The sequence below is a fragment of the Capra hircus genome, chromosome 20 (assembly GCF_001704415.2).
Source record: "Capra hircus breed San Clemente chromosome 20, ASM170441v1, whole genome shotgun sequence".
Classification (NCBI taxonomy): domain Eukaryota; kingdom Metazoa; phylum Chordata; class Mammalia; order Artiodactyla; family Bovidae; genus Capra; species Capra hircus.
The window spans coordinates 53,790,810-53,803,465 of record NC_030827.1 but is presented as its reverse complement, the minus strand read 5'-3'; the positions used below and the strand labels follow the sequence as shown (position 1 = coordinate 53,803,465).

Here is a 12,656-nt window from a genome sequence, read left to right as displayed (position 1 = left end):
TAGATTATCATTTTTATTCCTACAGCTACTGTTTCTGCCATTCAATATATGCACCTTCATATTTCTAGTAAATACATTTTAATGTGATGAGCAAAGTGGAAAGAAAGTACATTGCATTGAAATAGGATAAAATTTTATTGTTAGAATTTCTGGGCAAACAAATCACAAACAAGTTTTGGCCATAGGACGCAGTCAATCTCAAAGAATTTTCTTCAACAGAAGCTACCTATAGGCATGAAAGTGAAGTGAAGTGAAGACACTCAGTCATGTCCGACTCTGTGCAACCCCATAGACGGCAGCCCACCAGGCTCCCCCATCCCTGGGATTTTCCAGGCAAGAACACTGGAGTGGGTTGCCATTGCCTTCTCCAACCATTCAAAATAATTATTAATCATGTTAAAGTACATTAGAAAAGTTATTTTTTACTTCAGTAACAAAATTTCAGTCCTCAGAGGCACTTATTATTTTTATTACAGTCTATCTATTTCACCATAAAAATTAATTTAAAACTTGTATAATGGAAATCTATTTTTACAGTGATATATTTGAAGAAACATTAGTTGGATAAAATAATAGAAGATGCCTTTCCACTGTCATACTTCTGATACCTGTACATATAGAATGTGAGTGGTGAAGTTAATATACTTGAGATCTTGCCTCCCAAACAGCTGTTTTCATAAGTTTTACTGACCATGATCAATAGGCGGGATAAAGTATAATCAATATACACCCTGTAGGATATTACAGCAGCTTGGCCTCATCTTTAATTTAACAAAAAGTCACACATCTGCAGTATAGCTCAGATTCATTAAAAAAAAGTTAAGATTCCCTTGGCTCACTTTGGGGATGCAATTTATTCCACAAGTCATGCATCCAGAAAATAATCTTTCCCAAAGAAAAAAATAGAACATAGGGATCATTTGTCACTTGATAATGTACTGTGCTTAATAAAATGGGCAGCACATATAGCACATAGATATTTTAGAAAGCTTTTTAACTTCCTGTACTGAAACCTTGATCCAACACAACAACAGCACCTAAAGAAGTGAAATCTCTGCACAAAAACTAAGTTTCCATCTGTTATTTATGCCTTTAAGTAACTAAGATTTTAAAAATTCCAGTAATCTTGAGTTCTGGAAATGCTCTGGCACCATTTTAAGCATTGTCTTCTTTCTTTGTAAAATTCACATGAAAGCTATTTCAGTGTTTTAGTCTCCAGTCAGTAGACTAATAGACATCACTAAGCAAGGATTTAGATATTCATTCCAGAACTAAATTAATTGTACATGCCCAACCAGAACTCAGATTCTCCTTTTGGTGTCAGGACCCTGATCAAGAGTGGTTAACACCACATGCTAAGTTCAGTTAAGTTCAGTTCAGTTCAGTCGCTCAGTCGTGTCTGACTCTTTGTGACCCCATGAATCGCAGCACACCAGGCCTCCCTGTCCATCACCAACTCCCGCAGTTCACTCAGATTCACGTCCATCGAGTCAGTGATGCCATCCAGCCATCTCATCCTCTGTCGTTCCCTTCTCCTCCTGCTCCCAGTCCCTCCCAGCATCAGAGTCTTTTCCAATGAGTCAACTCTTTGCATGAGGTGGCCCAAGTACTGGAGTTTCAGCTTTAGCATCATTCCTTCCAAAGAAATCCCAGGGCTGAACTCCTTCAGAATGGACTGGTTGGATCTCCTTGCAGTCCAAGGACCTCTCAAGAGTCTTCTCCAACACCACAGTTCAAAAGCATCAATTCTTTGGTGCTCAGCCTTCTTCACAGTCCAACTCTCACATCCATACATGACTACTGGAAAAACCATAGCCTTGACTAGACGGACATTAGTCAGCAAAGTAATGCTCTGCTTTTGAATATGCTATCTAGGTTGGTCATAACTTTCCTTCCAAGGAGTAAGTGTCTTTTAATTTCATGGCTGCAGTCACCATTTGCAGTGATTTTGGAGCCCCCCAAAATTAAGTCTGACACTGTTTCCACTGTTTACCCATCTATTTACCATGAAGTGATGAGACCAGATGCCATGATGTTCATTTTCTGAATGTTGAGCTTTAAGCCAACTTTTTCACTCTCCTCTTTCACTTTCAAGAGGCTTTTGAGTTCCTCTTCACTTTCTGCCATAAGGGTGGTGTCATCTGCATATCTGAGGTTATTGATATTTCTCCCGGCAATCTTGATTCCAGCTTGTGCTTCTTCCAGTCCAGCATTTCTCATAATGTCCTCTGCATATAAGTTAAATAAGCAAGGTGACAATATACAGCCTTGACGTACTCCTTTTCCTATTTGGAACCAGTCTGTTGTTCCATGTCCAGTTCTAACTGTTGCTTCCTGACCTGCATACAGATTTCTCAAGAAGCAGGTCAGGTGGTCTGGTATTCCCATCTCTTTCAGAATTTTCCAGTTTATTGTGACCCACACAGTCAAAGGCTTTGGCATAGTCAATAAAGAAGAAATAAATGTTTTCCTGGAACTCTCTTGCTTTTTTCATGATCCAGCGGTTGTTGGTAATTTGATCTCTGGTTCCTCTGCCTTTTCTAAAACCAGCTTGAACATCAGGAAGTTCAACCCTCTGGTAAATCTGAGCCCCACATTTAAAAGTGTTCAGAGACCTTCTGTGTCTTTATTGAAGCATGGTAGAAGAGATCACATTTTATCCACTCTCTATGAGTTGTCAGTTATGTGACTGGGCGCTGAATTTTCAGCCATATTAGTCTACGATCTTTCATCTCTATAAGAACAGATTTGTCTTGGACATCTTTAGGTCCCTTTACATTTGTAAATGCCATAGTCACATGTCACTTAATAGTAAAGTTATTGGTCTCTCTAAATGTACCAACTTGGCTGTACATAATTTGTTGAATCACAAAACAGGAGTCTAAGACAAACACCTGCAGTCTTAATGGAAGCATGCTTTCTATCCACACTCAGTTTGCATGAAATATCCTTAATGAGTTATCTCCTTTGTATCAGAAAACTATGACAACTTTCATGAGGGTATATTAAGGCTTTCTATTAAAGGCTTAATTACAATATTGACTGATTTGATCCATAGAATATAAACTCACTTTAATATGAGTACATTTTGGAACATATTTTCTGAGTATTCTTGCCTTCTTTTCAGAAGTTTGAGTCCTATATTCAAATTCTTTAATCAAATGTTTACTTTCTTTTTCAAGTTTGCTATATGACCTTGTCATCATTTTGAAATCTCTCTCTCTCTCTCTTTTTTTTTTTTTTTTTTTGTTAATTTTAAGAGGTATTTCTAACTGCCGTCTCATCATAAGCTATATGAAAATCTCAGGAAAGTGTAAGAAATTAAGCACCATAATAAGGATGCAGTGAACATACTTGAAGCATTTGTTCTCTGAGGCTACAATTAAACTCAAAATCAACTAAGTAAACACTCCCAATGCTCTTCAACTATTCTTTTCCTACGGATATTTTAGAAAAGTTTTTTAAATTTGGCAGCTATTTCCAAACCTGATCACAATTTTATTTCTTATTTTAGCATATAAATTGGCTATTGTTTCCTAAATAATGTTATGCTAAGCATTTAAAAAAATTACACAAGATATTTAATATTTCCTTCTGATGGCTTAAAGTTATTATGCAAGGAAAATATTAAAATATTACCAATAAGTAAATATATAGATAAATTCAGATTATAAATCAGAGTAGAAAAGGGCAGATTCACTCATATAAATTCACACTAAAGCTCTTCACTGGATAAGAATCATTGATTGAGGACTTTAGTAATTTTCTTTACATTGCAGTAAATAAAATTATATGTCTTTGATTTTACAATATGGAGAAACTCTAAAATTAAAAAGGTTTTTTCATGAGATGCTAGAGTTAGAAATGGAACTCTTTTCAGCATCTCTTTTCTCCAGAGTATGTAACACATCTGAACATAAAACATTCATTTCCAACTACATGACATTTGACTTCTTTAATGCAGTTTACACTGTTATTATTTGAAACACATGAGAAGCAGTTTGGGGCTTTAAGAAAAACAGGGGTTTTATTAGTGAAGCAAAACTGAATTTAAATTCTGGATCTGCCACTGTATCACTGTGTAAAATTGGCCAAAATTCCCATCTGCACCTTGACTATAGAATGGGACTAATACTGCAGCCTCATTAGGTTTGTTACAAAAATTTGGGGCATGTTATTACAACCCCCTGGCCCACAGATCAGTTCAGTTCGGTTCAGTTCAGTTCAGTCACTCAGTCATGTCAGACTCTTTGAACCCCATGAATCGCAGCATGCCAGGCCTCCCTGTCCATCACCAACACCCGGAATTCACTCAGACTCACGTCCATCGAGTCAGTGATGCCATCCAGCCATCTCATCCTCTGTCATCCTCTTCTCCTCCTGCCCCCAATCCCTCCCAGCATCAGAGTCTTTTCTAATGAGTCAGTTCTTCACATGAGGTGGCCAAAGTACTGGAGTTTCAGCTTTAGCATCATTCCTTCCAAAGAACACCCAGGGCTGATCTCCTTTAGAATAGACTGGTTGGATCTCCTTGCAGTCCAAGGGACTCTTTCAGATGCATCAATTCTTTGGTGCTCAGCCTTCTTCACAGTCCAACTCTCACATCCATACATGACTACTGGAAAAACCATAGCCTTGACTAGACAGATCTTTATTGGCAAATTAATGTCTGTGCTTTTAAATATGCTGTCTAGGTTGGTCATAACTTTCCTTCCAAGGAGTAAGCATCTTTTAATTTCAGGGATGCAATCACCATCTGCAGTGATTTTGGAGCCCAAAAAAATAAAGTCTGACACTGTTTCCACTGTTTCCCCATCTATTTCCCATGAAGTGATGGGAGCAGATGCCATGATCTTCGTTTTCTGAATGTTGAACTTTAAGCCAACTTTTTCACTCTCCTCTTTTACTTTCATCAAGAGCTTTTTAGTTCCTCTTCACTTTCTGCCATAAGGGTGGTGTCATCCTCATATCGGAGGTTACTGATATTTCTCCCGGCAATCTTGATTCCAGCTTGTGTTTCTTCCAGCCCAGCGTTTTTCATGATGTACTCTGCACAGAAGTTAAATAAGCAGGCTGACAATATACAGCCTTGACCTACTCCTTTTCCTATTTAGAACCAGTCTGTTCCTTGTCCAGTTCTAACTGTTGCTTCCTGACCTGCATATAGGTTTCTCAAGAGGCAGGTCAGGTGATCTGGTATTCCCATCTCTTTCAGAATTTTCCACAGTTTATTGTGATCCACATAGTCAAAGGCTTTGGCATAGTCAATAAAGCAGAAATAGATGTTTTTCTGGAACTCTCTTGCTTTTTCCATGATCCAGCGGATGTTGGCAATTTGATCTCTGGTTCCTCTGGCCCACAGATAGCAAGCAATAAATAGTGACACGATGCAGGATCACATTTACAGAAAGCTCTCTAGCTTCTCTTGTGCATCATAGGAGTGCTCATATGTCAGCAGCTGCTGAGGAAATTCCTGAATTACTTTTGCAAAATTCCAGCAAGTGAGCACAGCCTTTTTAAACAAAGGTTTCTTCACTTTTGGTAAATAGCCCAGTTCTGATTTTTATTTTTAAGAGAGTTGATGGTGATATTGCTGCAAATTGCACATCCTTGTTTTGAGTTAAAAGAGACAAAAGCAGGACACGGTCTGCTCTTAAAAATCTGAAGGATCTTACTAATAGTTTAGAAAATTGAAAATACAAAAGACAAGTAAGGAAGCTTTTCACAAATGCCTGTAAGGCTAAAACTCCCTTTCATTATCAATGCTACAGAGTTGGAGTTAATTGCATTTCAGGGCACAAGGCAAGGTACATCTTTTCAGTGTGCACTTCCTTAATTAGTACAAACATTTGGTCCCTGGAAAAGGTAGAAGAATAAGGATTGCTTTTGTATTTGTTAATGTTTTCTGTTTTTCATTCCCTGTTAGCACCTAGAGGCCCATGTGAATGACACATTTTTATTAAAATCAAGAACAAATATTATGTAAATTATGCCCCCAAACACCAGCTATGCAGTCTGATTATTTTAAGACAGCTTCGGAAGGATTCATTTTAGTTGTCTAACCAAAACAAAGCTGAAAGAAAAATGTACATTCTAATGGGTCTGTGCTTCTCAATATCTGCATTTAGAGACATATACCCATCAGTTTTGCATAGCAACAACTGGGCATATGTGTGTAACATACCTGGTGTTTAATTAAATGCCCTCAATAATATAGAGCAACTACAGAGGCAAACAGCACTATAAATGGAACAATTATATATAAATAATTTTTGCTAAATAAAATGCATATGTTGAATCATTCATAACATATGCATATGGGGTATGCATTGCCCCAAAATATTTTTCAACATTTGCCATGAGCATAATTAGCACCCCAATTTTACCAGCATACTACCCAGTTTGGTTTATTCTGTGTGAGGGTTTTTCGACCTCAGCACTATTGATATTCTGGACCAGAAAATTCTTTGTTGTGGGGACTCACTTGTGAGTGGTAAGATGTTCAGGACCACCCCTGACCTCTGCCTGAAAATGAGAATACTATTCCTCTCTCAGTTGTGACAACCAAGCACTTCTTCAGACATTGTCAAATGTCCCCAGGTAGGGGGTACTTTGGGGCTTCCCAGGTGGCTCAGTGGTAAAGAATCCGCCTGCCAATGCAGGAGACACAGATTCCATCCCTGGATCAGGAAGATCCCCTGGAGAAGGAAATGGAACATACTCTAGTATTCTTGCCTGGGAAATCCCATTGGCAGAGGAGCCCAGTGGGCTATAGTCCATGGGGTTTCAAAGGAACTGGATTTGACATGACTAGTAACTAAATAACAAAAGCAGAGAATTTGCCCTTGGATGACTACTGTCTTATGTGGAATCAGTTTTTGTTTGTTTGTTTGTTTATTGGGATATACAGAAGCAACACTGAGAGAAAGTCTGTCACTGACCTCAATGTTTCCTCCTTTGGCGTATCTTTTGGGAACATACATTCCTCCCTTCACAGCATTTTGACATTTTGAAAATCCATTATTATTTATTTTGAAATGTACATCTTCCTATCACTGTGTTTATTAAACTCACTTATGCATTTCTGATTTCTCTTTTTCCCCCACTGACATTGCTGTCAGGATGAATTTCCAAGATGTTAGCTTAGTGCAAAGCCTTTGTACAATCTCTCTTGAGCTTCTTTTTACAACCTCATTATTTGCCATTCCCTCACAGGTAACCTAAGCTCCTTGTGTACACAACAAACAGCAGTTATTTTCCCTATCCTTAGCCTGTTTAATCCTTAACCTGGGTTTTGAACTTCAATTCAGTCTTCCTCAACTCATTCCCTCTAGAAGATATCAGACACACTTGTTCCCTGCATTTGCATTAGATCTTTATTCTCTCTCTCCACTGGACTTCAAGCTGCTCTGTGTGTGTGTGTGTGTGTGTGTGTGTGTGTGTGTGTGTGCGTGTGTTTAATTTCTTTATCATGAGGAATATTGTAATATTTGCATATGATATGGTGCTTTAGATATCACTTTAGATTCCACGTACCTCCTGCTGCTTTTAACCACAAATATAGAATGTATGATTGATATCAAGCTTTAGTTTTAAAAAGAAAGTCTTACCCGTCTTTATCAAATATTTTCACATCAAACTCACAGCATGAAATTTTTTATTCTCAAAAGATGTTGGCTCTTTTATGTAAATTGCCACTGATTTGTAAGTATCCTTTATAATGCTTGGAGAAGGAAATGGCAACCCAGCCCAGTAGCTTTGCCTGGAGAATCTGAAGGACAGAGGAGCCTGGTGGGCTACAGTCCATGGGGTCGCAAAGAGTCAGGCACGACCAAGCAAGTAACACTTCCACACTTTATGATGTTAGCTTTTCATGTAGTTAGTTTTAAAGACACATTTTCCTTATGAAATGCATATGGCCTTCTATGGAATGATGAAGCATAGCGGGTTTTCTTGTGGTTGAACAAATAAGCACATCAACTTCTGCTTGGAACCCTTAATTAAAGATCAACATTCACAACTGAGTTCATTCATTTTGTTTTACTTTGCCTATCCTGCTTCTAGCAATGTTGAGTTCTTGTTCTCAGTGTGACAGAAGGGGTATCAACTAACAGGGTGATTTTTCTACATTCACAGATGAAACAGAATTATTAAATACATAACTTTGTGCTCTGAACATTGTTTCTCTCCATACGTGAGTGTTCTGGTCATTTCTTTTAAATTTAAAAAGAATCATTCTTATATAACAGGAAATTGAAACCCTTTACATAGATTTCATAGATTCTGAGGAGACTATTTATCATACTAGCTTTTGTTAAAATGGATGAGAACTAAAGAGAGTGAGAATATAGCCTTGATGGGAAAAAGCAGACAGATTTGTTAAGGATTTCAGACCTTCTAGGGCCTTAGAATTATCCAAGGGTATATATACAAGGTAACTAAAGAGTTTTATATATTTACATAGTTCTTTGATTTTTATCATAATTAAGATAACACAAATCTTTCTGATTATGCAAGGAAAGCTTTAATTATCTCTGTGCATGACATGCCACAATAGCGTTAGTGAGCACTTACTGTGTTAAGTACTTTCTGTCAATGTAATTTAATTCTGTCAACATATTCATGCAATATTATTATTTCTTATCCATTTACTTGATATTGAGAGTTAGCAAGGTTAAATGACTGCATAAGATTACACAACTAGTAAATCAAGTCACCAGAATTCTCACATTGGTCTTCCTGTCATTAGAGGTGAGTCTCTAACTTGCCTTAAGTTTCAGGAGCTGGTGATGGGCAGGGAAGCCTGGTGTGCTGCAGTCCATGGGGTTGCAAAGAGTCAAGCATGACTGAGCAACTGAACTGCACTGAACTGAACCTGCCTTGGACAAGTTAGCATTTATTGAGTGGCTATTAGGTGCAGGCCACTTGTCTTGGAACTTAGAGCATATTGCTTGATAAATAATCATAATAACTCTGAGAGATATATATTAGTGTTCTTCTTTTAGAAATGAGAGTAGATAATTTCCCAAAGGTTTACCACATTATGACAGAACAAGGACTCAGAGATGAATGCTATTCCCAAATGCTCACCTTTTTTTCACTGTATTTATATTCCCTATTACTAAGGTACCAAAGAGTTTCTAATCTGCACTGAAACATTTCTCTATGGATTTTTCCAGTCAATAATGCCCCCATCTATGATCAAATGAAAAAAAAAAATCATCTGTGTGATCACCAATATATTCATAAAGATAGCTACATGTCTGCTAAATTTGACAGAAATCCATCTGTTATTTACTCAGTTAATGAAATAGACGATACTATCATTGAATTGCATTAATGGAAAATAACATGGAAAATAAACATTTTAAATATTATTTATCCATTTAAAATTATTATCAGAGACAATAAAATCTTCATATGTCTAAAAGGAGAAAGTATACCATACCTTACTAAGCTATTAGCACTGTCAGGATCTTGGGCCAAAACTGTGCCAACAACTGTCCCGATCTTGGCATTTTCATAGACTTCCATGACATAGGAAGGCATGGAAAATAGTGGTGGTTCATCTACATCCCCAACAATGATCTTCAGCATGGTAGCATCTTTAAAGGGACCCAAGTGAGAAAAGCGAAAATCAAGATGTGTATTGGCTCCTTCTATGTTGAGGGTATATGACTTCTTTTTCTCGTAGTTCAGTGGCTGTGGGGAAAAAATAAGATTTCCAATATTATGAGTCCCATCACTTTTCAAACAAATATTTCCTTTTCCATTTTTGAAACAAACAAACATGGATACGTTTAGGTAGGTCTATCCACTCATAAACATGAAGTTTGTCTTAGCAGTAATATCTACAGTAGAAATCATGGAAACTCAAATCTGAAACAACAGTGATTTTTCACAGCCATAAATATGATGATAATTAGGGACAAAAGAATACTTCCCCCAGTCAAGCTAATATTGCTTTCTGGGGAATCTCTTCAAGCAACTTTTTTCTATCTCTTGTTCAACTTAAGTCATTAACTTTTTAAAATATTTGCTGTGTGGATGTTCAGTCTCTCAGTTGTGTCCAACTCTTTGTGACCCCATGGACTGGAACCCACCAGCCTCCTCTGTCCATGGGATTGTCCCAGTAAGCATACTGTAGTGTGTTGCCATTTCCACCTCCAGGGGATCTCCCCAACCCAGCGAGGGAATTTGCATCTTTTGCACTGCAGGTAGATTCTTTGCTCCTGAACCAATGGGGAAATGTTTTCTACCAATCAGCTAAATTGAAAAGGTACTGTTTTGTTTGTTTGCTCTATACTTAATCTATCTTATACCATTGATTTTTATCTATCATCATCTTATTTTTACCTTGCTGGTCTTAAACTTGATATCTTATTTTAAAATCTGACAAATGTTTAAGCTTTCAATTAACATTATCTTGAAATTTTAGCAAAACGTTTTATACAGACTTCTAAAGTTCATTTTTATAGTTTTAATTGTAATTATTTACTTTTGCTTGTAATACCATTTCATATATTTATTTTGGTTTACACTTCCTTTATTATGATAGTTTTATCCACTTTGTTTTTTCAATTGTAGTATTCTGCTTGTTTATACCATTTATCTTTTTAACTTTGAATCAGCATTAATAGTTTCTCTGTATCTTTCTAGTTATTTTTTCCTATTAAAAAATCATCCAGATAATATTTATGTATCTTCTATTAATATATTTATCAGGAGCCATGAATTTGACTTCACATACAATAATGAAGAACTAGATCAATCTTGGTGTTTTGTCCAAGAGAATATATGGTTTATTATAGGATACAAAATAATAAACACATTTATAGCACTGGACACTTAGTGATATATGACATTGTAGGCATTATGAACAGCAACCTACTCTAGTATTCTTGTCTGAAAAAACCCATGGACACAGGATCTTCATGGGCTACAGTCCATGGGGTTGCAAAGAGTAGGACATGACTTAGCAACTAAACATGAACATCAAGTATTATGAAAATAATAAGGATGCAGACTTAGAAACAAGAGTGTGTGAGTCAGTAGGTAGTATTTCCAAGAAGTACCTTTATAGGTAATGATGGAAACATTTGAAAGTGTTAAACATGAGGGACATACAGGTTCTGTAATCCAAAATGTGCTTAGTTATAGGATTAATCATGCTGAAAGTCTCCATGGTGATGTTAGTGCAGGCAATGCAGAGATCAACCTTATATTTTGAGCCTGAGGAAGTACCTATATTAACATCTATGAGAAAAAACTATGGCTATTTTTCCACCCCTATTTCTGCAACTGATTTTGCAGCAGTCTGCTTCAATCTTGCAGTCTTCTTTCCTGGCAGGATCAGAGAATGACCATTCCCTAGAGGGGACATCAGATATTTTCATTTACCCTGAGGCTCAGGGAGAAGCTATAGAGCACATTTAGTGGGATTTTATAAACAGAAAGTCAGTCCTACTGATGATTATTTCCCTTATCTCTTCTGAGTTGCCTTGAAAAATTGACCTACCCAGGGTTGGAGATTGTATAGGAGGAAAACAACCATTTAAAAAGACAAGACACTTGATTCTTGGAAGAAAAGCTATGACAAAACTACACAGCATATTAAAAAGCAGAGGATTTACTTTGCTGACAAAGGTCGAAATACTCAAAGCTATGGTTTTTCTAGTAGTCCTGTATGGATGACTACTAGTAATCTTGTATGGTGAGAGTTGGACCATAAAGAAAGCTGAGTGCCAGGGAATGGATGCTTCTGAACTGTGGTGTTGGAAAAGACTCTTGAGAGTCCCTTGGACTGCAAAGAGATCCAACCAATCCATCCTAAAGGAAATCAGTCCTGAATATGCATTGAAATGACTGATGCTGAAGCTCCAATAGTTTGGCCACCTGATGCAAAGAATTGACTCATTTGAAAAGACGCTGATGCTGGGAAAGATTTAAGGCAGGAGGAGAGGGGGACAAGAGAGGATCAGATGGCTGGATGACATGACCAACACGAGTAAACTCCAGGAGTTTGAGTAAACTTGAGGAGTTGGTGATGGACAGGGAAGCCTGACATGCTGCAGTCCATGGGGTCACAAAGAGTTGGACATGACTGAGTGACTGAACTGAACTGACTGAACTCCCAAACAAAATAATAACAACCTAGAACAAATAATACTTCTCAGGGAGATAGATAAGACATTGTCATAACATTATTTTACAAGTGTTTATAAGACAAAATATGGGCATACACACCGAGGAAACCAGAATTGAAAGAGACACATGTACCCCAATGTTCATCGCAGCACCGTTTATAATAGCCAGGACATGGAAACAACCTAGATGTCCATCAGCAGATGAATGGATAAGAAAGCTGTGGTACATATACACAATGGAGTATTACTCAGCCGTTAAAAAGAATTCATTTGAATCAGTTCTGATGAGATGGATGAAACTGGAGCCAATTATACAGAGTGAAGTAAGCCAGAAAGAAAAACACCAATACAGTATACTAACACATATATATGGAATTTAGGAAGATGGCAATGACGACCCTGTACGCAAGACAGGAAAAAAGACACAGATGTGTATACCGGACTTTTGGACTCAGAGGGAGAGGGAGAGGGTGGGATGATTTGGGAGAATGGGAATTCTAACATGTATAC

General features: G+C 37.3%; 1 protein-coding gene across 3 annotated transcripts in view; it reads right to left on the bottom strand.

The window, feature by feature from the left end:
• Positions 1-12,656, bottom strand: part of CDH18 (cadherin 18) — a 604,406-nt gene that overhangs the window by 100,147 nt on the left and 491,603 nt on the right. For all 3 annotated transcript variants that reach the window (XM_018065791.1, XM_018065792.1, XM_018065793.1), the window contains exon 7: positions 9,449-9,702. In XM_018065791.1, coding sequence (XP_017921280.1) covers positions 9,449-9,702 — 254 coding nt within the window. The remainder of the gene's footprint in view (positions 1-9,448; positions 9,703-12,656) is intronic.